General features: G+C 41.7%; 1 protein-coding gene and 1 long non-coding RNA gene across 4 annotated transcripts in view; one reads left to right on the top strand and one right to left on the bottom strand.

The window, feature by feature from the left end:
- Positions 1 to 3081: 3081 nt before the first annotated feature.
- On the top strand, positions 3082 to 18628 carry LOC118244944 (uncharacterized). Of its 3 annotated transcripts, none has more exons than XR_004777701.2 (11): positions 3082 to 3866; positions 4195 to 4288; positions 7299 to 7365; positions 9244 to 9365; positions 9477 to 9599; positions 10583 to 10682; positions 12811 to 12949; positions 13888 to 14132; positions 14247 to 14381; positions 15693 to 15774; positions 18038 to 18628. It is a non-coding gene; the product is annotated as an uncharacterized LOC118244944 (long non-coding RNA). The 3 variants fall into 3 exon arrangements; XR_004777700.2 differs by having other exon boundaries at positions 9477 to 9603; XR_004777702.2 differs by lacking the exon at positions 15693 to 15774 and having other exon boundaries at positions 9477 to 9603.
- Positions 15818 to 27007, bottom strand: part of IMPG2 (interphotoreceptor matrix proteoglycan 2) — a 54949-nt gene continuing 43759 nt past the window's right edge. Inside the window, exons 13-21 of the mRNA XM_035540425.1 lie at positions 24871 to 25186; positions 23478 to 24342; positions 22445 to 23372; positions 21400 to 21619; positions 20021 to 20231; positions 18052 to 18240; positions 17697 to 17895; positions 16834 to 16913; positions 15818 to 15962 (exon numbers count right to left, since the gene is read on the bottom strand). Of these exons, the coding sequence (XP_035396318.1) occupies positions 15950 to 15962; positions 16834 to 16913; positions 17697 to 17895; positions 18052 to 18240; positions 20021 to 20231; positions 21400 to 21619; positions 22445 to 23372; positions 23478 to 24342; positions 24871 to 25186 (3021 nt within the window). The 3' untranslated portion in view covers positions 15818 to 15949. The remainder of the gene's footprint in view (positions 15963 to 16833; positions 16914 to 17696; positions 17896 to 18051; positions 18241 to 20020; positions 20232 to 21399; positions 21620 to 22444; positions 23373 to 23477; positions 24343 to 24870; positions 25187 to 27007) is intronic.

The raw sequence follows: 27007 nt of genomic DNA, 5'->3' as shown, positions 1-27007 counted from the left end.
TTTCTTTACTCAGAAGCTACACAAGAATGGTATACCATCTGCTCTCCTTATTGTTCTTAAAGGATAAATGAAAACTGCCGTGAAGTTTGGCCAGATTTTCTCCTTTATTCTTTTTAATAAGCTCTTTTGCTGGCATTGCTTTATAGGTAGTTCAGCATGCAGTTTTTAAAGACAGTTATTAGTTGTACCACTTGCTAGCTTGCTTCAAGCTAGCATAATGGTTACTGAGACACAAGTTGAAGTACCTAAATATGTAGGTGAACAAAATAAATTGTGGAGAATTTTCTAGATGTAATACAGAAGAGAGGCAATACATGCCTAGTAGCTGACAGGATCTTTCATAAATCTTTATTTGTACTCCACAATGAAGGCTTAAGGTGTTTCTTTTCTTTGTTTTATGTTTATTGTTGGCCAGCTTTGTAGAGTTTTGCTGAGTTTTAATTTTGCTCATTTATTGAAATTCAGTTGTACAACAACTGTGTGAACCTTCCTAAGTGCTTTGTTCTGCTTTTCAGCACCCAGAAGAGGCACTAATGTTATCCCTGTCTAATTATTAGAGGAGCAGAATTAATAGGTCAGGAAACAGGCATGCAGATCTGAATTGGTTGTCCCGTCATGAATGCTTGTAGCCCTGTACTCCTGTTGATTGTAGTGGTGAAGAATTGGTGTTGACTGTAGTGGTAAAAGTACTTCAGCCTGACACATGTTTAGAAACTCCTTCGCTTAGTAACTTGACCAGGACAACCTAGAAAGACTGTGACAGAGCTAGGGCTGTATCCCAAAACTTCTCACCTAATTACAAAAGCATTGTGGGATTTGTTTGTTTGTTTTTAAATGTCAAAAACTTAACATGATTATCAAAACCAAATGCACAAGGTCAGAGGTAAATTCAGAATATGAGAATTGTGTGTGTGTGTATACACACATATATAACTGTGAAAGGGATACAGTTTTCCATGTTGTTATGAAGAAGTTAAATTTCCATTTCTTATTTTCTCAATGGGATTCTTGGGTTTTGGTCAAGTGTGGGGTTTGTTTGTTTGTTTGTTTTGTGGTGTTTTTTGCTTTTTTGTTTTCTTTTAAGTTAGCAGCAACTCTCAAGTTCTTATCTCTTGAATTTGCAGCTGAGCAAGTAAAGTGAATATTTGGCAATACCACTCATGTCTGCTTGCAGGGGTGCAGTGAGGAATCATGATTAAAAGTGGTTCAAAGAGCTGATTTGAAAGGGGATAGTGATACCTCCACAAGCAGCTGTGGGCAAGATGGTTACCAAGTAGGGTAATTACCTTATCTGTACTGTGCTGAATAGTCCTGAGGAGGTGAGGTGAGTATAGAAAGACCAGTTCTGACTTTGGCTGTCACAGTCAAGAGTATTATAGGACCATAAGGAAAAATGGCCACACTGATAAGGAGAGATTCTAGAAATACAAGGAGAAAGAAACAGCAAGTGCAGGCTGGAGAAGAGAGGGACACAAAGATGCTGTGGTCAGCGTCACAACCATGGTATCACTAAAGAAGAAGAATCTGAGCTTATTTTTGCCCATGCTGTCTGTATATAAAAGACTTAAAGAATATCTGAAAAAAATGATAAAGTCAGGTTAGGATACAGAACTCAATAAAAGACCAACTAAAACCTGATTAATTTCTTTGTGCATGCTTTGTGTGAACTGCATTCGAGGCATGTGATTTGGTAAAATTTTTAAGAAGACCCCTTTGGACCTTACAGAAGTAAGAATCTAATCCACTAGGGAAACTTCCAGCATAATGTGTGTGTGTGCATGCATACGCTAACTTTCAGAAGCTTTGTCCCCTTTGGTCCTTGTTCTTTTCTCCATTTCAGAGAACAGGATGGTGCAAACTTGCTGGCTGTAATAGTGCTGTGTGTGTACAAAGTTATGTTTTTGTACAGGTATTACAGAGACTTTTATGCTCCATAAACCCGGTTTTATACAAGTGTTTCTGTACCTGTGGCTCATCAATATCATGGTAAGTGTGTGAAGAACATAAGCCAGAATTGCTCAAAAGCAGCTGAGGACAGGCAGTGAAGGCTAAAGCAGCTTGTTAGTTCTGTGCAGTCAGCTGCATCAGAGGTGCAAATGAGGACAAGAATGAAGTACACTTGCTTGTGCCAAAAGGCTCTGCTGCCAGATGCCTTCACGAGTGGCCACTGCCTTTTCCCTTGGAGGCTAAATTCAGGTGTCCCTTTTTAGAAAGGGGAGGGAGGCATCTGGGTTTGAGCACTCCAAGTGGGAGTGAGTCTGGGATCTGAGCAACCCCTCCAGAACCAATGCGTGATTAAATGCAGGAAAACTGCTTCTCATTTGTTGTTTGTGTTAAGTTCACCATCTGGTCACTGGATCTTGCTAAATGCCTTTGTATGCAAGATGAAGACGCCCCCAGTTTCAGCCAGCTTCTCCTATTACAGATATATAGCAAGCTGGCCACCTTTCAGCCCTCCTCTTCAGTAATTAATTCAGGCTGTTCGACTTCGGCTGCAACAATGTGATCAATGACAGGCAACTAGATGTCAGGGGGGACAGCCATGTTTAAAGACACCTGAGGTGGGACATGAGAACATTACATTAGGTATATTCAGTGTACAAGATTTAGTCAAGTCCTATTTTATGAAGAGAGGAAATGAAAAACTATGCATGTAATGTAAGGAATGCAGCTAGAAGTTGAGAAAATTAAAGGAGGGAACAAAGAATCAGAAGCTAAAACAGAAACTGGAGCAGGGAAAATGACTGCCAAGAAACAGAGAATATACTATTATCTTCCCCCTCTTTTTTTTTTTTTTTGAGCATTTTCTAGTACGTCTGACAGCACTGAAGTCTGCGGTTAGCTGGCTGGCTGGCAGTTGTGTGTCACTGAAAAAAAAAAATCTGCAGTATTTATTTCACCCTCTTCCCCATACCTGGAGACTGAGCTAAAACGATCAACTGTACGCATAAAGTCTAGGCAGACTTGTGTCCATATTTTTGAGTTATTAATGAAAGGGTTCTGCAGTTCTTCATACTTTCACCTCAATAACTGAGAAAGAGGATGTCCTAGCCACAAATTGTGTGTAAACGTGTGTGAAAGTATTTTCCTTTCTCCCACTTTCCTGCTTCTCTGCAGAAAAGGAGAACAGTGGGTTTTGGAGTCTGATTGATTTCCTCGGCTATTTTGATAGCTCAAGGTATTGGTAGAAATCCCAACTAGAGGGCTGTAAGTCAATACTGTAAAATACTGAAGAAACACATTGGTAAATGGTATTGATGTTCATAAAGATAATAGAATAGACTGTGTGGTCTGCCAGGCAGGTATGAAACAAACTGTGCCTTAGGCTGATCACAAAACCGCACCTTAGACGCATGGGTGGCTGCCAAAAAGGGAAGCTCAACCATCCTTTGTCTCAGCAAGTGTTCCTGGCCACCTTGCCAGCATCAACACCGATAAAGTCATGCGGGCAGCCAGCTGATATGATATAGCTAAAATACTTCTTGGGGCCGTGTTTTTTGGCTGGCTTGGGCCCCCTGCTGCAGCTGAGCACCTAGCTCAGTGTAACCTGTGGTCATGACATGGGCAGCAACAGGAGTGCCTAAGTGGGCACAGGGAAAGAAGGCAAAGCAGGGCTTTTTGGTTGGGTTAGCAGCCTGTGGGATTGGGCTTCTGTTACCCAAAGCTCCCACTCCTGTGAATACTGAATGTTTGAGTGATCTGTTTTGTCTGTAGGCCCCACCATAGCTTTGCTGATGGCACTTCTACTGCATGGGCAGTTCCCCAGACTGAGAGTCTTTCTCTGAAAGTGAAGATAAAAAAAGCTAGCATCTGGACCTCTCTGATTACAAAGATGGAGACATTTTTACTTATGTTTTACTACAAAGGTAAAACAAATGATCTGGATCTGGGTCCGATCTTGGTTTATGTTTGCCCAGAAGAATGTTACTGCATCCGTGGTTACGATGTACTCTCCTGCATGGACCACAAGGCTTCTAAGCATTTACTTCAGGGGTCTTTGCACTGCATGGTGGAACCACTGATGGAGTTCCCATGGATTGTAAGAGCATTTCTCTGACTTCTTGGATGCACAGTCCCAGAGGAGCTGGAATTTTATCTCTTTTTCGGGTGTCAGTCTAGTTTCAGCCAACTAGTAATTACGTTTTATCTTGTGTCAAGGGGATGGCAATTTCTTTTTTTCTTTTTTCTGGGCAGGAAGGCCAGATTAGTGCACAACTGACAAAGGGAAGCCATGCGTTTTGACAAGAGAACAAGGAAGAACAAGGAATAACAAGGAAGATGTGTGAAGGTAAGGCTCAAATTAAGCCATCTTGCCTTATGTCTGTGCCACAAAAGCATAGAAGAATCTTAATTGGTAAGTGCCAACCAAATCCCCAAATGGGTTAAGCCTTTCTGACAGTGTCTGTCTGTTCGCTTCTTGTCCCTTTTGAAGTTCTTGAGCAACTGTTTATGCATTGCACTGAATTTGGGGGCGAGCCCCCCTAGAAACCTTGCGCATTAATTCAGACAGGACTTTGCAGTTCAGAGGCTGTGTAATCAACAGCATGCAAGAACTGGAAATGAACCGAGGATTTGTTATGGAGACCCAGACGCAAACATTTTAAACTAGGGCCTGGAGTTTGGTCATTTTGAAATAACGCGAGCTGTTTTCCTTTCTGCGGGGCCAGTTTTGGCCCTGGACATTTAGTGACTAAAATGAAGCACTAATATGTATTTGGAGGAGCACGGATAAGAATTCAAAGGTACCTGGGAAAGCACAGAAGATGGGTGAGAAATTTCCCATGGGGAGCCCGGACAGCGCACCTAGGCACAGGTAGGCTACATTGTCAGACCAGGGAGCTAGCATGGCTGGTGTACAATGAGAAAAAAATAGAATCTGTAGGATGGTATTTCTGGCAGATTCTTGGTTTAACAAAGCTCTCTTAGTTATTTCCTAGCTTTGCCTCATCTGACACATGTTAATCATGCTCATAAAACAGTCAAAAGAGGAATAATAGAAAGGCTTTGGCCTGGATTGCCATGCTTTTGATCTGTAGTGTTCAAAGTGCACATGGGGTAATGAAATTAAGAATACTTACTGTTGATTTTTTTTTTCAATTAAGAGGCTACAAAACAACAGGTGCAGATTTACCAAGGAAACTTAAGAGATTTCTCTGATGTGATTTGTGCTCTCAGTCATCACGTGATGTGAGAGTAGCTGCATTCAGCCTTGGCCAAAAAAACACTGCTTGCTCCAGGATAAAAATAGAGCTTCAAAGAAGGCAAACGAATTGTCTTCTGACTCTTGCAATCTCAAGCTATTCAGAGAAGCTCCCATATGCCACTAACAAAAATAGGATGTATTAATCAGACAGTAAATTCTGCTGTACAGAAAGTGATTCTCAAATAAGTTGAGAAGAGGAAGCTCAGGGGATATCTGTGTCTGTTTCTATTAAGTTCAAAACTAACAGTTAATGCTTGCAGTTTTCATATAATAAAAAAATCTCCAAAGTAGCAGGGAGAAATTGGAGCAAGGGAGAGCAAATTTATAAACCAACCAGGTAACTCAAACTCTGACAGTGCTCTTGAATAAGAAAGATGATTCATGCTCAAATGAACTCACTGAGGTGTGGGTGCCGGTTACTTCAGGCTTCCTTGTCAAGGCTGATATGAGGGTTGCTAACTGAAATATTTTATAGTAGTGCTGTTGTAGCAGTGACAGTCTAAGAACACAGGCAAGATAAAGCTTGGAGGGAGAGAGAATATTGTTATACCTGTTGCTTCAGGAGGGGAAGAAGGGGTGAATAGACAAGATTTCAGTTTGAAAGCCATGAATCCTCCTGTTCCCTGAAAAAGTTCATTGCTGGAAATACGGTAGATCATGTTTTAGTTTCTGATAGTGGGTGGTAGTAGTATACTGTGCTCAGCTGTCCTCACTTCTTGCATCGATGGACCAGCTGTACTTGGGGAGACAGAGGAGTGTTCTGGCCCTCTTTGATCTCTCTACTGACAAAGACACCAAGACTTCCAGTTAGGATGGATTTGGTGTGTGAGACACAAACACCTGTTTATTTTCCATAAAGTAATAAGTCACCAGATGGTAAAGGCTTTTATCCACACTGCTCTAACTGGATTTGTACCAGTAAGTTGGAGGTGAAAGGTACCATATGGTACTGTTAATCCCTGAAGCATTCATTATTCCTAAAATAATTTTCAGCACCTTGTAGTGTTGACATCTCTCTTTCATTACTGTCTGCGCTTATTTATGTGGATAATGTTCAGATGAAGTGTAACTTGGAGTATTTGGTTTGGGTTCTTTTTATGTGAGTGTTCCTGAGATTCGGTGCCAAGCGGAACATTAATTGCCCTCGGACAGTCAGTTGGGGCTTATGTGAAATGAGTTGGAGGTCTCCTTCCAGTCTCCAATGGGTGTAAGGACTGTCTCTGGCAGCCTTGGCAGAGAGGCAAACTACAGATAAGTTTGATAATTTGGGAAGTGATGGGTGTTCCAACGGATACTATCTGATTAATAGTGCAAACTCTTGTGAACGATGGCCATTGCTTATTGTGACTGCTGGCGAGACCCTACCAGCCTGGGATTAGACTGCTCTGAGTTTCTGGGAGCAGGGCTGACTTGTGATACAGGGAGGAGACTGAAGATTGGACCCTGCTGACTGCTTGGGTGGGTGGCAGTTTTGGAGGGAGATAATAAGAAAAAGATCAGCATCAAGAGAGTTTACCTAGACCATGAGGTTTTGAGACTGGCCCACAATAAGCTCTGGAGCTGTAGGACACTTGTAGAGATTCAATGGCTTGATGTTCTTCAGACTGGTAGGTGTCCAGAGGGGGATTTCAGCCAGATTGTCGCAGGAAGTACCCTGAAGGCAACATGATGCCTATAGAACAGTACTGAAGCATGCATGTGTAGTGTGATCACAATGAGGAAAAGTATTTAAGGTGACTGCATGACCACTGAAATGGCTTCTGTTTTGGTACAGATATTGTGCTGGTAGGTGCAAATACTAGTGCCTAAATACAGGCTGTTTGGATGAACAGATCCATCTTCTGCAGAATATTTCAACTGCTATTTACTGATAAGCTATTGAAATATATTAGTAAAGAAATGGAACTAGAAGCTCTCAATTCTTCTGAAACACCTTGTAGCAGGTTTTTCCACAAGTGTTTTAGTATCTGAGTTGATAAGGTGGTTGTTAAAAATGATAGGTTTAAACATTGCAGGCTGATTTAAAGAAATAAATTAAGCTTTATTTTTTTTTCTTGCCCCTTATGTTGACACTTTGAATTTATTCATTCTTTAGGAAGCAAAGACCATACCAGTTGTTGATGTCTTCTGCAGAGCGGTCGCTCCTGGAACCAGTGTGTAGGGTAAGTGCCTAAAGCTCTCGGCAGCCCTCTGCCCCAAGAGAACAGTTACCAGTCTCTGTGCTTCTGTCTGCTCTGGAGATGCTGCAAGGAGTCATCTTGGTAGCTGCTGCTTTGGTGCCGCTGTCCCTGGCAGGGAGCAGTGTCCAGCACCCTCCCAGCCTTCCCCGCCTGGAGAACTGCCTCAGCACAGCTGGGCTGCTGCGCGGTGTGCGGGACCAGGACTTGGCCTCCCTGCTCATGGGAGGGAGTGTGCAGGGGTCTTGCTGAGGGGACACTCCCTGTTGCTTGGGGTGTAGAGAAGCAGGCTGTTGCCTGCTCCTGCAGGATGCCAGTCCCTTCCAGGCTAGCAGTTGCCAGCCCCTCTAGTAGTTGCTGCAGCTGGCCTGGTTTCCCACAGCTCTGTTGCTAATAAAGGCAGTGGAGCCATTCCTAGTGTCATCCTGCGTGCTTCCCTGCAACAGGCCTAGAGCCACAGCCTGGCTCAGTGCTGGAAGCAGCCTGAGTGGCATTACAGTCTGTGTACAATAGCTTAAACAAGACGACAAATTTGCCTTCACTGAACTTCAGTCTGTGCTACCTCGCACAGGACCTTGATCTGTAGACCACTGGCCTGAGTCCCAGCTAAGCTAAGTCTTCCCTTTTGTTATGATGTTGCCTGTGGTCTGCATGTGGTGTGGTAACCTTGCAGAACTGACAGTTGCTTGGCAGCCTGCGATTGCTTCTGGCTTTCCTGACATTGTTGAGGAGAACCACAAATGTCTGTATGGTATTTTGAGGGCAGCTGCAGATGAGATTTAGTCAGTTGGAGGCCAACCAAAAACCTTGTAACTACAGCAGGCCGATATGTCGCTTCTCTATAAGCCTATATATGTGGTTAATTTGGTTACCCTTTGGTGCCATAACTGCAGAGGAAGTGTAGCATCTCTGCCCCACATCAGGAGGTACAGAGGTACAGACTGTGGGCTTGCCCTTGAACTGGAATGAATACAAGAAGGGCTTTTTACATCCAGCATCTTAAATAGCTGTCGATAAATCTGCCCTGTGTCTTAGTGAGATCCTTTGCTGCATTGGTTTGGAAAAAGCTCTTGTAATATTTTATTAAAGAAAAATTGAAAATGAAGACATGACTGGACTGATAGGAAGATATTCTGTTCTCAGCCTCTGAATAAAGCAAGCTTGAATTCAGAGTGGTATCTGGAAGCTGCTACTAATAAAAGTTTTGAGATAGTGGCATGCAGGGTTGGGGTTGAGCAGTAGGTGTCTGAGTATTGCGTAATTATGAATAAGGAGCAAGAAAAATAGAAAAGTTCATTATGGAAATTAGAGAACAGCCTGTATTACGGAAAGAAAAAAAAAAGTGTTTTCTTTTTCTTTACATCTTAGTGGAAAAAATGTGGAAAGGTAGAGAGATTTCAAATTGTGACTTTTGGCAGCAGCAAGGAACTTGAGTGCTCTTCCCCTCAGCCCTCCCTCCCCCAGTTTGAAGGTATTCTTTGGCTTGGCTCTAGTTCATTCCATAGTTCATTTCAGAGGTTAGATTTTTAACTCTGGTTTTACCATGCTCTGTGTGTGGAAAACCAGAGCAGATGTTTCACTGCACATGCCAAACAGAGACAGAGTTGAAACAAGTATTTCCTAGAGCACCTTGTGTCCTCCAGTGCAAATGTCCCTGCAGGCTTCTTCTGAAGTTGGAGAAATTGTGCTCCTGTCACTGCTGTTGTGAAAACACATCTGGCATTTCTCCTATCCCTAGAAATTGTCTTTAAAAGAAAGCAGGGGTGGATTTGAGGGGCAGGGGAGTGAACAGGGCTACTTTGCTTTCTGCTGCAGCATGCCTAAGGCTGCAGTTTCACTTAGGCTTTTGTTTCTGATTTGCAGTTGCTGTCCCAGACATAGCCAAGCTTTGTCTTCTGTCTGTTTTTCTTCCATTCTTTCGTCCCTTCCTCTTGCCCTCTCAGAAGCGTCCTGAAGTGAGATCCAGTGGACACAGATGTAGAACAGTAAGTATCACTGTTGCAAGTGGGCTGGGTTGAACACTTCTTTAGTTAGAACCAAGTTCTAGATCAGGACCCTCCAAGCTGAAGCCCTGTGCTATTTTTTCCACTAACTAGGGGGAAGAAAGCTCACAATGGCAAGGCGTTGAAGCAAGTGCTGTGTAGGCAGCAGAAGTCCTGAAATGATCAAGTAACTCCAGCTGTGTGAGACAGTTGATGGTCTTAGAGAATCCCATCCAAGTAGGTAATTGTATTTTGCTGTACCAGCTCTGTTTTTCAGAATGAATGGCATGTGGTTTTCTAGCGTGGTCTGACATTTAAAACTGGATAAATACTTCTTGGTTTTCAAATTTGGTCCTCAAATGTGTCCTCCATTTGCTGACTGGACTTGGCTAGATTTAAGGGTTCCAATTTCCCAGAGCAGAATGAGAACTGTGTGCAACCCTGTGGACAACATCCTGCTAGAGACTGAGTTAACTGGAGGTGTTTTGAAAAATGTTCATGAGAGATTCATGTGGAGGCTGACTGGGGTTGGACAATTCACATCTTTTGGTTTTCTATATCACAGGAATGAATCTCTCTTCTGTTTTTTTTTTGTGTTTTCTTGTGGGTGTTCCCCCCTCCCCGATGATCTGCCAGCTCAACTTTTTTATTTTATAAAATCATCTGCTTTTTGCACACAAATAACTCAACAATGGGAAGTTTTGTTATATGTTTATGGAACATACCGGTCAGCATAGCTCATCAGGTTTTTAGATCATGATGTGGAACACTGTTTGCAATGCTGCATCTGGAGAGGAACAGCTGATGGCTTACAAGTCTGTTAGCAGACTGCTGAGGGCACTTGATACGAGACGGTTCTTAAATAGGTGCTGAGCAGCGAAACTGCAGAACCTCTGCTGTACTCAGTTGTGCACACCCCTCACCGATATTTCAGAAGTAAAATTTTGGCCTTGTCCAGTTAGCCTCCTTTGCCAGGTACATGTTTGGTGGTTCATCCTTCCTTCCTGGATGTGGCAGCTGCAGGCTGCAGAGGGTTCTTCCCTCCCCTTTGCAAATCAATATTACGTACACTTAGCCAGGAGCAGCTTATTGACTGGAATGTGTATCAAACTATAGCAATTACGGGATAATTCTCTTCTTCCTTGGATAGAAAACAAGTAAAAAGAATAACCTTAATTTACTGCATAGCTCCCAACCCTTCTTTCTTCCTTCTTTCCAAGCCAAATGATCCCTTTCTGGAGACTGGTTTGTGCTGCCTGAAAACTGTGGACTGGTTCTCTACTTCGAATTCCTTACCAAGAACTTCATTTTTCTTGGCAGGTGAGTGCAATGCTCTTCTGTGGTTTGCCCTTTTAAAAAGTCAGTGGAGTCATGTGGTGTCTTAACAGATGGCCCCAAACCACTGAACATCAGCCTGCTCAAAGTCATCAGCCCACCAATTCTGCGTTCTGTTAGCTCAGTGTATTAGGTGTTGGCATTAGCCATGACAGCTCCCATCAGGAGCTGTGTGCATAATGCAGGAGATTGGACTCTTCTGAAAAGTCGGTCTGTGTGTGTGTGAGGCTCACAGTTGTGATTACTGCAAGCGCTGGGAGGGTATTTCACTGTGGGTTGGGTTGTTGGTTTGATATCTGTAACACGGGCAAGTACGAGCTGACATAATAGATGCTGGTGTGGTGGGGAGAAGGGTAGAGCAAGAACTCCTGGAGGAGCTCTCTAGAACCATGCTGTATTGCCACCAAGGCTGGTTGTGGGTTTCCATCCATGCTTAAGAGGAGCTGATGGAAAGCAAACCCTAAAAAAGTAGTTGTGGGAAGGTGGAGTGGTGGTGGTTGTTTTGTTGGTTTTAACCAGAAGTTTAAGAAACAACACAAACACACACACACACACACGCACAAAACCAGTGTGCAGCAATCTCTGTTTTACTGAGGAAACTTAAAAAGCATTTTTGTGGATCAAAGACCTCTAATACTCCACGCTGGAGATCAGGAAGGGAACAGCAGCCCCTCCCTAGCCAAGCAGATGATTGGAACTGTGAAGGGCAAAGCACAGCCAGCAGTTACCTGTATCTCAGGCTAGGAGACTGGAACCCTGCGCTGCTACTGGAAGTGCTTTGCATTCCCCTTCCTCTCTGGGATGAGAGATCATTTAATCACTGCATAATCCTCTTTTAGGTGGAGGTGAGTGAATTCCCTTGGAGCTCTTTTCCCTGACTGGGTGGAGGTCTTTCAGTCTGGGGACTGCTCGTACACTCTGCTGAGAGACTGCCCCTTCTCTTGCCCACTTTCGTCCAGTCGCATGCCTGCACGACTGCATAAAGTCTTGATGTATGGCCGTATCCATTGTTGTTGCTGCTTTCATTTTTGTTCAAACTAGGTCAGCCTTTCCAGAAAGGCATAGTTTCCCCATCTGGTAATCAGCTGTGGAGATGCAATCACAACTCCAGTTAACACTAACTCTGATTTGTGTTTAATATAAGACTTTTGGCTAACATTTCAGCCTTCTATGATTCAAGACAGATTGTATTTGTTGTTTTGGTTGTATAAATGAGACCTGGTGAGGGGATCTCCTGGAAAAAAAAAAAAAAAAAAGCAGGCTTTAACTGTAGCTGACTGCAACTTATATCTTTAATAAATACGTTAACATAGTCATTAGATGTGCTAACAGTAGAATTGATTTAAAAAATCAATCGGCATGTGTACAACAAAATTCCAGTACTAGGGGCATTTTTCATTCTGAAAGAGAGAGTTGTCCTGTGTTTTCAATGCAACACGAAGACAGATCTCAACGAAGAGCACACGTTTTGAAATGCTGTTGAGCTGGCTCCTGAACAGCCGTAGCACCTCAGGCGAGCTGTTACTTTGAGTCCTGCAGCCTGCTGGCATCCTCCAGCCAGAGCTGCCTGCCTGTTGAAAGTGTTTTCTTCCTGCAAAGTGTCATGGGTGAACCAGCAAGGAGGGTGAGAGGCAGCAGGGGGGGAGTCCAAGAGGACAGGAACTGAACTAAAATTCCTGGAGCCATTAATAATCTGGAGCAGGGGAGCCAACTAGTGTTGAATGTGGCAAAACAAAATTTCCCAGCTTTGACTGACAGGCAAAAAAAAAAATTCCTTTCCTGGCCCAGAAATAGCTTTGGATTTGTTGATTTATTTTTAATTTTTTTCATTTGAAAAACCAAAGCAAATAGATGGATATTATGTAGAACATAAGGCTTCTGTTCTCAACCTGGATCAAGCAGTGAAAAGATAACACAGCAATGCTGCTGGTGTTATAGGACATTTTTGAGTAGAAAAAGTACCATGAAACTGCTGTGCGTAACTATTAATATTTAAATGGCAATAATGCTCTGTTGGATTTCATATGCTGTACAAAGTCAGTTTGTGTCTGTCCTAGAGTGCTTACAGATACAAATTGGCATTGCTGAGTGTTGTCACTTTGAGTTTTCACAGGATGAGATGTCTGTCCCTGCTCTGGAGCTGTAGCACCATGGCATCCCTGCTGTCCACAGACCCTGTGTGGAGGAGTCACCCCGTGCTCCCTCTGCTGCCTCTCACATCAAGGACCGATTCAGCAGCTCTGACCAGGAAAGTGAGTGAAAGTCTAAATTGTTAAAGGCTGAGTTATACCCAGTGGTTTTTGCAGTACAGGGCAGTGTGGTTCAAATCGTATTGTTAGATGTTTGAGAGCCTCTGTTAAAGGGGCAGTTGACATTGTCTTTCAGGGCCTCATTTTCATTTCTTTCAACCTTGGGGGTGGCAAGCAAGCAATCAGACAGACCTGTCAGTGTTCAGCAAACAGTAACTGTTTTTGTAGGTGTTCTCAAATTAACCCATGGTTCAAACCTGTGCTTTTTAGCTGAAGCAAGTGAAAAACTGCATCTTGACTGTTAACAAGTACTGGTAGATATATAGAGAGAGTATGATTTGGTTTTTATTAGGATATTTAGAGTTTCTTCATAAAGTCCTTCTTGCATATTGTAAGATGCATCCTCAAACAAAGTTTATGTGAAGACATTTGGAGGAGGGGGTCAGTTTTTTTTAAGACATCAAGATCACTGAAGTAACAGCACATTTTGATTCTTTGATTAGAGCTGAAACAGCCTCAAAATGGGCAAAGAGCATTAATAGAAAGCAAAGCACTCATTTGCATGCTTTCCAGCATGAATTTTCAGAATATTACCATGCAAGTGGTAAAGAACTACACTTGGCACATGTGCTAAAAATGAGTTCAACAGCTCAACCCAATTCATTAAAAAAAAAACAAACCAAAACCTTTCTGATACTACATTCATGTGTCCATGGCTAAGACAGATTTCTTCATATCAAATACTCTCTACATGAATTTTCTAGAAAAAAGATATTTTGGAAATTGTATTTTATTGTAGTGAAAATAAGATAGCATTATGTTTATATGTATACACACAAAAAGGAACAATTCACTGTATATACAATGAAATGCCTCGTGCTCAGTGTAACCAAGAATCTCCTCAGCTTGCGCCCAGCAAATATCCAAATACCTTTTAACAGGTGCCTGGTCCCAGCTGCCGTACACAGCTTAGCAGAGGCAGCGCAGAAGCTCCCCGGGCCGACAGCCCAGCTGCACAGAAGTGTACCCCAAGCCCGTCATCTCCCCCCGCTGTGCAGTGGTGATGACCACGAGGCTTCAGTGCCCCAGGACGGCTCACCTGTGCCCCTGCAAGAGCAGGGCTGTGCCTTACAAAGTCCAGACCAGTGCTGCACTGCTCTAAGAGCCCAGGGTCACACAGCACAAGGTAACCTCTGCCTGATAACATCACGTCCCAACAACATTAAGCTGCACTGTATTGCTTTCAGCTGTCTGGTGTTATTTGGACTTACAGTGGTTTACGTAAGCATTTGTTTGACAGATTCATGGCTCTGATGACCATCCCTGCTACTCAAGGCAAGAAGACACTATGCAAATGATCCAGCGAGGTTCTCCGGAAGAGGTAGAGGAATCGCACTGAAATCTTTACTGGGTTAGATACGTAGCCTCTAGACAAGTAAGTAATTCTCAATATTGTTGAATTTTAAGTAGTATCATTTGGCTGTTGGCACACGTGGGCTGAGAACTATAAATGATTATCTTGGTAAAGATAACAATTACCTTGGCCTTGTTTGTAGGTAGAGGCTGATGTGAGACTGTGCCCTAATCCTGACTGCAATGTTAACGCCTTAACAACAGATTTGGTGACTGAGCAGAGGTCCCACATACCTTAACATGCAGTCAAAACTCGTCTTAACTTCAAGAAAAAATTCAGTTTCTGTACCTCAGGATGCACCCCACTATCAATTCAGCTATTTTAAAATGCTTGAGGCTGGCTGCTCCTGCTGGAGAAGTTCTACCCTGGCTTCCACAAAGCTGAGATTACTGGGGCTGGGTGTTTTTTGTTTGTTTGTTTTTCCCCATAAAAACATATTGCCATCTACCAAATATGCATCCATTTAAATACCACAGCCTGATTTGGAAACACAGCTCATGGCAGGCTATTGCCCAGTTCAGTAAAGAAAATTTAAATATTAGTTGGCTGAATTCAACACTGAGTAAATACTAAATATGATTTTTAAGAAGATGGACACCAGTACCACTAGTATTTCATCATTAAACTATTAATCTTTCTATCCTCTAATTAAATGCACTCTGAAAATAAGCCGTCAGGGAAATAAATAACAGATAAACAACACATATTAACAACAAATTGTCTATGTACAAAAAAATTCAATGTTAGTCACTTAAGCTTTACAGAATATTGGTATAATAGAAGCCCTTTTGCACCCCAGCTTGTGTCTCTGTCAGGAGCAGCTAGAGAGCCAACTATCTTGACTTAATAACACGGTGTTGCAGAATTACAGCCCTGCCTTGCTCAGGTACCAGATGTGGTGACTGAACGTCAGCGGTGATGCTTAGTGTTGGGGGAGAACCTTCAAGAGAGCTGCAGGCTCAGTTCTGGGTTCTGTTTCGCTAATGCCAGCTGACAAAAGTTAAAGCAGGCAGCCATAGAAAATAACACCCTTTCCAGAGAGGTTAGGGTTGTATTTATAACAGGAATGCTTTAGAATAATGCTGACACCATTTTATTGTAGTGGTTCTCTCCTGCAAACCATTCATGTGCAAACCAAAGAGTTCTTCCCACTAGTGCTTTATACCTGTACAATTGCTACAGGAGACTCCAGTGGAGGGGATAAATGCCAGACAGGAATTGTAAGGGTGAATTTTATTTTTAGTTTGTGCATGTATCTTCTTTTTTTTCTGAGTTTTTTGGTGTTTTGTTTTTTTTTTGCATTGGTATACAAACTCTCACTGTCCATTTCAGAGTTAACGAAAAATGAACGTTCATAACCTCTGCCACTTCGGATCATCTCTTAAAAATGTCACTTTACGCAGAAAAGCCAGAGGTAATTGAGATAAACAGACATCTGTACATTTCAGCCATTCATTTAGAAAACATCTGTATCCATCCATGCAATGTTAAGACTATAAGTAACTTTGCAGTTACATCTGAGCCCATTGCTATGGCAACAAGGTAGTCTTTATCTCCCACATGCTTTCTACTGATTCTTTTTTTTTTCCTTAAAGCAGCTTCCTGAAATGAAAAAACAGAGAAGCAATGATTAAGTTAGTCTCTTTCAAACTTTGGATTCAAGGCTTATATGAGGCAGCCCTTTCTACTTTCCAGCTGTGGAAAATTTAGAAGCTGATCTGTCTCACGATGAAAAAATGAACAGCTGACATGGAAAAATGTGAACTGCAGTTATTTTCAATTAAAAAAGTGGAGTTGGTGATCTTGGAACACAAGGTTTTTGCTACTGCAGTTAATTTTAATCTGATCCCAAGGAATTGTACTGCAGTATCTTTCAAACTAACAGAGCTATCTGTAATTTGCTGTTTGCTACAGTGAGAAAACAGTTCAGTTCTGTGGTAGCCTTTTCCATGCTTAACTTGCATCAAAGCACACAGCTCAGCTTGGCTAACTGTTTGGAACTGTAAGCTCTTTATTCTGATAATGTCTCCACAATATCAGAGAGTACTGTGCTAGTGATCTGCTGGTTTTTGGTTAGCTGACAAGTCTTGAGCATGGAAGATCAATTAATATGCAATTAATTTTAACATTTCTATTTAAATATAACACCAGGTAATATTAACGATGCTAAAAGAGTTAAGAAGGTTCTATTTGTACTTTAAGGACCTAGTTGATGTCAGTCAGTGCTTCTCTGACACCCATTAACTTTGGAATTCCTCTTCAGTACTTTTAACGTAGCTGCTGGGGATACCTACTTTTGACAGTGATTATTTTAGGTGCTCTAGAAGGGTCAAACCTCTTCAGCAATAATGCTGAAATCTTAACTTCTAGTGCCCTAGCATTTCTAGACCCTTTATATGAAGAATATAGCGATGTAGTGAAGGTTTCGTGAGAAAATGTTAAAGGAATTAGCCAGACAAGATATTTCACTCACATTTGATGCTGCCGAACAAACTCTGCAAACTGACGGTCTTTAGCATAGAGCTCTATAATTCGAATTCTGTCCTGAATTTCCTAGAATACAAGGAAGACAAATTTAGGTACGTAACAGAAATTAGAATACTACTGAAATAACTGAGTTCTTTTTCTTGGAAAATGAAACTCATATGCTTTGCTATTTCAATAAGACCTTGAAATGGGGCAGTCCAGGACTAAAATTCTTTATGCTATTTTTAAAACTGAAGCACTTCATTTTTGGAGTCCAGTAATACTTAACTGTTAAATCAAAACCAGGGCTTGGAGAGAATGTGTCATTTAAAAGGCTTTAACAAAAACATTTCTCTCTCATAGATACTTTCCCTACACCCAAGCTGGATTCACACCTCTCACCATTGCTTAAGGATTTGCGATTAGCTCATGGATGTAAATCCCTTCTCCTCAGCCTGCTAGAGTAAATGCTGGATACCATGTATACAACAAAGAGGGAGAACAATATGATCTAACTCACAGGTCATAGAAAGACCTAAGCTTCAAAACCCCTGTATTAAAGGCCTGGAGGCTCCAGATTTTCACTGTCTCACTGCAACTGTCTTACATGTGGCAGTTGGCATTAAAAGCTAAACGCTGTGTCTAGCACTAAAGCAAACCACCCCAGTCCTCATGCAGCTACTTAGGCAGTCAGCTCTGTTATCATGTGAAATTCATTACTCGTCCGAGCACACCCGTTCCTTTCCATATACTTAAGAGCAAGCAGGGCAAGAAAGCCTTTCTCTCTCCTCCTATATAGTTGCAGCAGCCATAGTTGTGACTTATTTAGCTATTGTATGTCTATGCCAGTGTAAAAGCAATGTCACTTACCTCCTTAGTAAGCTCACTGTTTTCATAAATGTGCCTTATCTCTTCACTGCTGTAGTCGGTGGATGTCTCTGCGCTGGTTGAACTGTAGGATGTTAGCTGAGGGTATCTGCGGTAGTAGTGGCTGTAGCCAGTTGTATCACTTTCATACATAGGGTTGTACTTAACTGCATTCTCAATGGACGAGAGGCTGTCACCCTGCCTGGGGGAACGACAAACAAACTGTGAGCTCTGCAGCCTGGCATTTGGAGGTGCATATGCATACAGCCAGTCGCATGTCAGTGACATGCTAAGACTTATGATAGAATTATCCTCATGGTGACAGCTGTCCTTTAAAATATTAGGTGGTGTCACTTACCCCTGAGAGTCCTCGGTGTCGCTCTTCGTGTATTGGTCTCGAAGGGTCCTGGCCAAGAAGAAGATGACAGCAGATGCCACAAGAAGGAACCCTGCCACAGAAGCAATGGCGATACCCACAACCAGTGGTTCAGACACGTACTCCTCACAGTGCTCCCCTCTGTACCACCAGTTCTCTCCTACACGACACCTGCAAAAAGGAAACACTGGGAAATCAGACACCGGCAAAAACTCTGACTTCAGTTAACATAGATGTATTTAATTTCGTCTTATGACAGTGCCTCAGTTATCTTAAAAAACATATTTGTATGTTTAAGCACTAACATTTTGTTATTATTACTATTGTGAACAGCCTTTTTTGTTACTGAGGATTTTAGTGAAGAGAGGTAGAACAAAAAGGATAAAGCGTTAGTGATGGCAAAAAGCCTCTATTTTTTTGCTATTTAGAGTATCCTGCAATGTGTTAAAACTGTAAGGTGTTTAGGCCAAGTAAAAAGTTAGGCAGTGATAGAGCCTTGCACATGATGTAGCAAACACTGTAAATGTAGTCTTAATGATATTGTAATGCAAATACACATGAAGGTATGTTAATGAGCAGAACGTTTATTGTATGCAAACTTCACAGTGATTAAATACACAATGACTAGAAAAAGGGGTGTGCCTAGAAGTGTATCTTTGCGGCTGCTCCCCTAATCAGCATTTGCTATTTATGCCTTGCCATGGTACTGAATATGACAGCTGTAGCTAATACCACCTTTAAACATACCAGTACAAATAATATAGCTGCATTACACGTGTTGGGGCCTTTTTGCTATAAAAAAAATATATCAAGGAATTGCAATGTATTACAAGCACTCACAGTACTGAGCCTTATTAATACTACACATTAGTAAATTAAGTCTTTTGACATAAATATCTAAGAGTTTACTAAATTAGTAACCAGTATTTGAACTTCTTCAAAACGCTTTTTTCAAAAAAATACTCTACAAATATTTTTCAAAATATTTTTCAAAAATACTGGCCAGAGCATGCTTGAGCTCAGATATTTGTCGTATTAATCTATTATACAAATATCATAAAATTTATACTACATCTTTGAAAGTATCCATCCTCATAGCATTAAAAAACATTGTATTGTTTTCCTGGTAGAAGCCAGGACTGTAACATTGACTTTAAAAGTTAGAAGTAAGCTTAAAAAAAGGGGCCTGAACTAACATAAACAATAACCAGTAGTAGCTATCATTCCTTTTTTGTAATAATTTTCCAACCTTTTGTGGAGGGCTGTACTTAGTTTCTAAAAATAGACTGTTACATTGCTGGAAAGGGAAAAAAATAAGTGCAGTATTGGAGTGCACATCAATTTATCTGTGTCTCGTAGCAAGTCATTTCAACTACCTATAAAATATAGGCATCCTATTTAAACACATCCGTATCCTAAAAAGCACAAAATTTAAACCAGGGGGCCTGTGTCTTGAAACCACACATGTTTTTTCTCAAGTTGCCAATGCTTTACTTTTATGACATTTTTCTTAACTAAAAGCACCATTTTTAATACATTTATGCTATATAAGGATGCTTTTCAAATCTGAATTTTTGCAACGGAGTCAACTCATAAATGCTTTATGACATTATCTAACACTTTGCTACTTAAGGAAACTGCCAGAGAGAAGTTCTGTCTCAAAAGGTCAATGAAGGTGATTTTAACAACTGAATACATTCCATTGTTATTATTTTCCCTAGATAGTTTTGCTGACTGGCATTTCTGTTCTACTAAATACATTTGTTACTGTCTCATTTCCAAACTTCACATAAGCAAACTAACCCTTCAGCAGCATTACATGAATGATAACCATTGGCATCTCACCTGTTAACGCATTACCTTTGGGAATTTTGCACAACTCCCATGGAGAGCTAAGACAGAGGCAGCAGAACGGCTTTGCCACGGGTCGAACAGAAGGATGACGACCTACCTGCAAATGGCGCCTTGCCCGGGGCTGATGTCGCACTTGCCATCGTTCAGGCAGAAGTTTGGCTGCAGATCACAAATGCTGTTGCACGGCAGCCCATCGATGCTCAGGTAGCCGGGATTGCAGACACACTCAGCCTCCCCACTCCAGCGATTCACCAAGCACTCGGAGAACTCATTGCAGGCCTGGAATTTGCAGGGATCTGCTTGCTCACCTGAGAACACACAAAGCAGAAAACGTTAATAGTCGATGAGAGAGTTAACTGAGGCAAAGCACCATTGCCATTTTCTCTAATGACCTCCTGGTTAAAATAATCTGCAGAAACCCAGCATGTCTTTCCCAAGTCTCAAAGGGTTCTGCTAAGGTGAACAAGCGCTACAAAGTGTTCCTGTCTGCGCAGCGCATGTGAATGGTATGGCTAAGACCACCCAGCAAGCCAATTGAAAAAGCAAGCATAAAATGTTCTTTTTCTTACTGGAACAGGCAGTACCACAGATGTTCTCTGTCTGCTGGAACTGTATTTTGCAAATGAATAAAACACAGTTGATCTCCAGTATTTCTTCTTACAGAAAACCTAGGCAGCACACAGGAAAGGGCAAGGGGACTTGGGACACAGCGCCCACTGTGCGTTGATTTGCCTTTGTCTGCAAGGAACACAGGCTTGTAGCATTTGTGACATATCAAGCTTGAGAGGCCTGGCATACAATTAAATGATCAATATCAGAAGATTTTTCATGCTAAAAATGACCATCTTCATAACAGAGCTACCCCAGAAGGACAGCTACCACTTGCCATCAGCTCAGCACTGTTATTTTCCTTAACTTTAAAACAGGAAATATTTCCAGGTTGCTTATATGGTAAACTGCTGGCTAACTTGGGCAGCAAAGGAACTTCCCTGTATCAGAAGAGTAAATTAAGAGGGCCAGTAGTGCTTTACTGCAATCAAGCCCTGACCACAAGAATAAGGCAGCAGAAAGTATCAGTGCAGACTCCTCACAGCTAAACGGGCTGCCACCTGTGGGAATAGTCCCATGGAGCAACTCCAAACCATACATGAAGATAAGCTCAAGAGAGAAGGGCACCACTGCTCTTGCTGACCAATCTTCCTCCAACTCCTCAGTGAAAGCACAGTGACAATTACATAAAGTTTTGTTCCCATATTCCTATACAGGCCCCCCTACAGTTTGCTCAGTCCATGTCCCATTTTGCTTTTCTTATCTTCAGTCCCTTAACAGACTTTTGTTTGTGTACTTTAACTCTGTGAAAGTCTGTCCTAAACTCCAGTGGGCGATCTCTGAGCTGCCGGGATCCTGAGTAAGTTCTTAAAGCAGAAGTTGCTCTAAATCCCTTGCCCCAAAACTGCATTTTTCTGCCATCCTTACCTGATTCCACATCCAGGGAATATTTATCAATGGCCAGGTTCATGGTGTGATACGCAGTGTTGCAGAAGTCTTCCAGGATCATGTACACAGCATTGGTGACATTCCGAGGCACGGGTTTGGCAAATTTCATTCGACTATTCACCACAATGCTGCCATTTCTGAAGTTCAGGATTTCCAGATTCTGGAAGCCCGTCAGGTTTGACTGAAGGTACGGAACCAGCTGCGGCACAGGGACAAGGACAGAAAAGCTGAAACTTCAAATCTCTGCTCAAGCCAGTTGCACTGGTATTGCATCAGGCAGCCGGGATCTGAATTGGTTTATCCAAATCCCACTGTAAGGGTATTAAAACTTTTCCCAAATACCAATTTGCAGAAGGTTTCTTAGTCTACAATTTATATTCACAGTTCTTGGGACACACATGGTACTCTCCTTGCTCTAAGCACCAGGCATACTTGTCATTTCAAAGGGTATTTCTGTCAAGCCCCTTCCCCTTCTGTCTCTCTTCTTTGCTCCCTCCATCTCCTATAGCAAAATATTAATTTCAGTCAGAAGATGAGAACTGACAGGTTAAAATTTGATAGTTGTTGCTGTATTACTCCTATGAAGCTTAGCTAGCTATTGGCTTTTTAAGAGATCAGTCAAACTGCCTCTTACTTAGGGTGGGTTGAACATGTTGCAGAAAGGTTATCTCCTGACAGTCCCAATTTATTTACTTCTCTTTCCCCATAGACTAAATCCAGAGCACTCCAGAGGCAACTGAAGGGAATGTTGTACTGACTTCAGCTACACTGCTGCATCTACTGACACCAGCAGAGCATCTGGAATGTATCACAGTTAAGATAACGAGCTTTTGAGAAACAGAATTCTGACTGAATAAGCTCCCCTCTCCCCCATGTTCCCAGACAGCATTTTCCCATAGTAGGACACACATAATATCTGGACACACCTGTCTTGAGTTTGTGTCTGCAAAAGAGAGCATACCAACTATTATTTACCAACAATTTCTACCTGGCAATAAATACTTAGCAGAGAAGTGCTTCTTACCAGTTCTAAGAATCGTTGCTCTAATGCTTTATATTCAGGGGAATTTTTGTTGAACAGGTCCTCTGAAAACATCATGTTGGTAACCCGAAGACTAAAAAACACGACCAGAGCTCGTGATGGGACAGGAGTGCTGTTGTGGTTCTCACGCGTGGCCCACGCCACGCTGGCCATCTCTGTGGATTGGGCATGGGTGGTCAGCTCCACGTGACTGTCAGTCAGGCTTCTTCCCTCCTCACTCGGCACAGGAGAAAAGCTGACAACGCTCACGTGATCCAGCCCCACTGACACATCCAGGACCCTGGCTGTTTCATCTCCCACCTTTGCTGAGGTAACCACCGATGGTGACGCTGTGGATCCCATCGGAGGGAGACGGGATGGAAGCTCAGCGACGTTTGCTGTTACATTCACAGTTACGTAAGAGTTCTTAACAGTGCTGATGCTCGTGGAAACAAGCATGCTGTGGTCTGTACCACCCTGTCCAGCAACGCCCTCTAGAACAGTGGCCTGTTCTATTACAGAAGGAACCGTAGTTGCAGCTTCAACTGCAGTTGCTGTTGCTGATTCTACTGTCAGATCTAATATATTTTCTAGCACTCTGTCAGTAGGCAAAACATCAGCTGGTTTCTTTATTGCTGAGCCAGTGTTTTGGCCTGCCAAAGATGTATCCAGGGCTTGCTGCTCTTCTGTGGAAGTATTAGTGTTTACCACGAAAGGATCTGCAGTCAGAATAGTTTCTGAACTGCTTGTGTCCAAGTAGCCTATCGTAGCAGCTTCAGCCACATCTGACTGTCCTGCTGTGAACACTTCTTCTGCCAGTGGCCTGTCTTCAATCTGGTGTTCAACTGCTTCAGAAACGATCTCTTGACCTGCACTGGACTCTTCAGGTTGCTCTACACTGATAGTTATGGTAGATGTAAGACTATTGTCCGTACTGAGGGTTACGGTAGACATAAGACTATTGTCTGTCCTGAGGGTTAATGTAGATGTAAGACTATTGTCCACACTGAGGGTTACTGTAGATGTAAGGCTACTGTCCATAGCGAGGGTTACTGTAGATGTAAGGAGAGTATTATCTTCAACAGACAGATCTGTATTGTGTGTTGAGACAGGGGCTTCTCCAGTTGACATGTCTACAGAGTAATAGTCTTCTGACGGCTCCAAAACGAAGGGTGGTTTAACAAAAGAAGAATCATACGTGCTCGATGTTTCTGTCTGTGTAGATGGCTCCACAGGCAATGGCTCCTCTGTCTGTAGCAGAGATACCTGCTGAGTTGTAGTCTCTGGAAAGACAAATATTTCAGACTCATCGAGAAAATTTTCTTCTATATCGGCCATACCTTGATTTTCATCTTTGGAAGGATCATCATCTAGTTTATTCCTAGAGTTAAGAATATAATCTAAGATCAGGCCTTCAGGAATATCCTCGGTTCTGATTAACAAAGATTCATTATCATCATCAAGCCAGCTATCAGGACCAGGGTAGAAAACAGGTTCCAGCGTTGCTTCTTCCCAAGGCCAAATACTTGACTCCATTTCTTTTCCTGAACCATCAAAAGCTGAACCAGACCCATCATCATATGTAATTCTATCTCCGAGATAAATATCAGTTTCAGCTTCCACAGGGTGTAATTCTAAGGGAAAAGGACTTCCTTCCACAGACTCATGCAACACAGAGCCTGCATTGCTACTGTCTGCAGGACTACCCTGAGTTACTTCTTCCATCTCAGCAGAGGCTGTTGCTTTAGTATCAGTCTCTATGACTGCCGAGGAGCCCACTGTTGATGCAGAAAACAGGGGAACTATGTAATCATCTGTAGATGGAGGTTCTTCAGGCACAAGGTGAGAAGGGGGACTCGAAGGCAGAATAAAGTCTTCAGATAGTCCAGTATCTTCAAACCCTAAAAATAGAAATTAGTTTCCATTCAGTTTTTGTTTATACCAAAAAAAGAGTCAAATGCAGTTTATTTTGTTGTCTGTGGATCTGCATTCAGCATGTTTCCTGTGATATATATTGACCTTTGTATGCTGAAGTTGGAAGGACCCCTGTTAACCTCTCCACTTTTCATTATGATATTCTATGAGCCAAATCAGGACTGCAGAGTATGCAATAAAGCAATTACTGTGTAGTGTGTCCTTAGGCTAATTAGTCTGCTTCAGAGATCAGTTACCTCTGCATGGTATCATGCCCTATATGGAAATGTTTCTGTGCAATTAAAGAAGCATCGTACACGTAATTTCCTGGAGAGGCAAACAGGCATTATCACCTGTTACCAATGTTTTATCAAAATGAGAAGGTAAAAACAATCAGAGAAATATATCCAATTTGTAGACCTTTCTGAAAAGTCATTTTGGTAAACTACCCTTTTGGTGAGTGCCACAGGACACTTGTGTCCAAATTTAAACTTCAGTCAATGGCATGAACTTACCATCTGAAGAATCAGGGGCTGACAGCCATTCCAGGGAGTCACGCTCTAATACTGGTGTGGTGACCAAAGGAGGAGTCTGATTCCCATCTTCTAAATTCAGCCCATCAGGCGAAGAAGTGACATCAACTTCTGAGGAAAGTGGAGCTTCAGGTGTCCAACTGACCTCAGAGTCCTGATTTGCTGGTCTTCGGTGGATTTCATTGTCATTGGACTCTTCACTATCTGAAGTGGAATCTGGTTTGGTGGAATCTAAGGGCAAGGTATTGCTGACAGTTGATTCATCTGCTGAAGGCCGTTCAGCTAAAAAGGTGTTATCCTGAAACAAAACCATAACCACTGTTACAGGGGCAGTACGGTCTGTCCACGTTGGGCTGAACATATCAAAGGTGTTAACCAGCAGCAAAATCCGGTATTATTGCCTCTGTGAGGAAGTAACGATAGCAACAGAAGGGGCCCAGCTGGAAGGGTTGGCAAATGTACCCTTTGTTAATAACGTTCAACGTACATGTAAAATGCACATCCTTGTGACATACATTTTGTATCCAGTCATGGCCACTACAAAACGAAAGCAGCCATTCCAGTTCTTTGGAGTGCAGCTTCAGTTAGTTACGGTATTAAGAGACTTACCATCAGTACCCACACCATGTCTTTTCCTTTTCCTTACTGAAAAACTGAACTATATCTAATTAAATGGAAGATAAACACAAACAATACTGCCTTCCTTCCTAAGGCATGAAGAGGTCGTAGCAGCTATTATTCATCAGCTACATAATCAATACAGTAATTGTTATGGTTACTATCATATATAAAAACAGTTTAGAAACAATTCGAATGCACAGACGTATGTATGGTTGGCAGTCATTTATGTTTTGGTATGTGAACCTGGGAGGGAAACAATAACCATAATGTAAACAGGAATGTTTAGAACTTAGAACAACTTCAGTCTCAAAGCTGAAATGCTTGTGTGGAAAGAAAAGTTTTTGTTCAGCAGTAATGATGAACAAAGAGTATACACAATTAAATTTGCAAATTATATGAACTGTGAAAAAGCCTCCAATCTGCACACCGTGTAATTATATACCACGATCCAGTCACTACTTGGTTTACAGTTAGAATACTGAACACATTTTATCTTTTAATATTAACGTACACCCACAGTGTCTCATGAGGTAATTATATTGCAAAAAATCAGCAAAGAGATTATTTGATCAAGACTTGCACAGCTACCTGTCCAGCTATCAATGCTGTGCAACAGTCAGAAATGGGGGAAAAAAAGCCTTGAGGTATGAAAAACTGCCAAATGAAGAAAAAAGGATTAACTTACTAAGAACTAACTAATTGCTGATGGTGGCTACTAAAGTGGACACCAGACAAAGGTTTCAGTAGTACATATTACAGTTCAAAAAACCTATTGATTTAATCATTCTGTAGCTCACTATTCCTTTCGAATCCCTCTCTTTTACTTTAGCGTGAATAGTAGGAAAACTCCAAATACATTTCAATTTGAAATTTTACTCCTGGTAGAAACACGGGTAAATTAAATTCTCAACTTCATTCAAACTGTATTTGAACATTTTAGAAACAATTAAGTTATTTTCATCTAATTATTTGTCTACCTGAATTGATCATGGTTTTTACACCCAGTTGTTATGTCACCACAGTCTTCTCATACTTTTGAATGTATATGGTAACAATCAGTTGAGAAGTATATATACCATATAGACATGTGCTCCAGCAATTATCTTTTTTGGCAAAGTTGGCTCTTATAAATAAACCTGTGAAAAAAGTTACTGTGCAAGATCAGAAACAAATTACACATATAAATTCCATAGAGAATGAAAAAGGACTACCAGCAATAGCTTCTCAATACATTTTTTATGTGAGCATTTAGTTGCCAGGAATTGCACCTCATCATTATTTTAATGTGGACAGATGTTCCTATGACAACTAACGTTATTCAAAGATTCTTGTTACAGTGCTATATATTATATTAACAAGTTTAATATCATATTGGCAAGTGCTGTTTTTTTGCTAATGCCTTGAAAGGCTTACAAATATGACAGATGACTGCAAACACAGAACACCCTCCCTGATTTTCCATTTTCTGCTGCCAGAAATACATTGTGCTCAATAAGCT

The sequence above is a fragment of the Cygnus atratus genome, chromosome 1 (genome assembly GCF_013377495.2).
Source record: "Cygnus atratus isolate AKBS03 ecotype Queensland, Australia chromosome 1, CAtr_DNAZoo_HiC_assembly, whole genome shotgun sequence".
Classification (NCBI taxonomy): domain Eukaryota; kingdom Metazoa; phylum Chordata; class Aves; order Anseriformes; family Anatidae; genus Cygnus; species Cygnus atratus.
The sequence above is the reverse complement of the archived record's forward strand: the minus strand, read 5'-3'. Positions and strand labels throughout refer to the sequence as shown.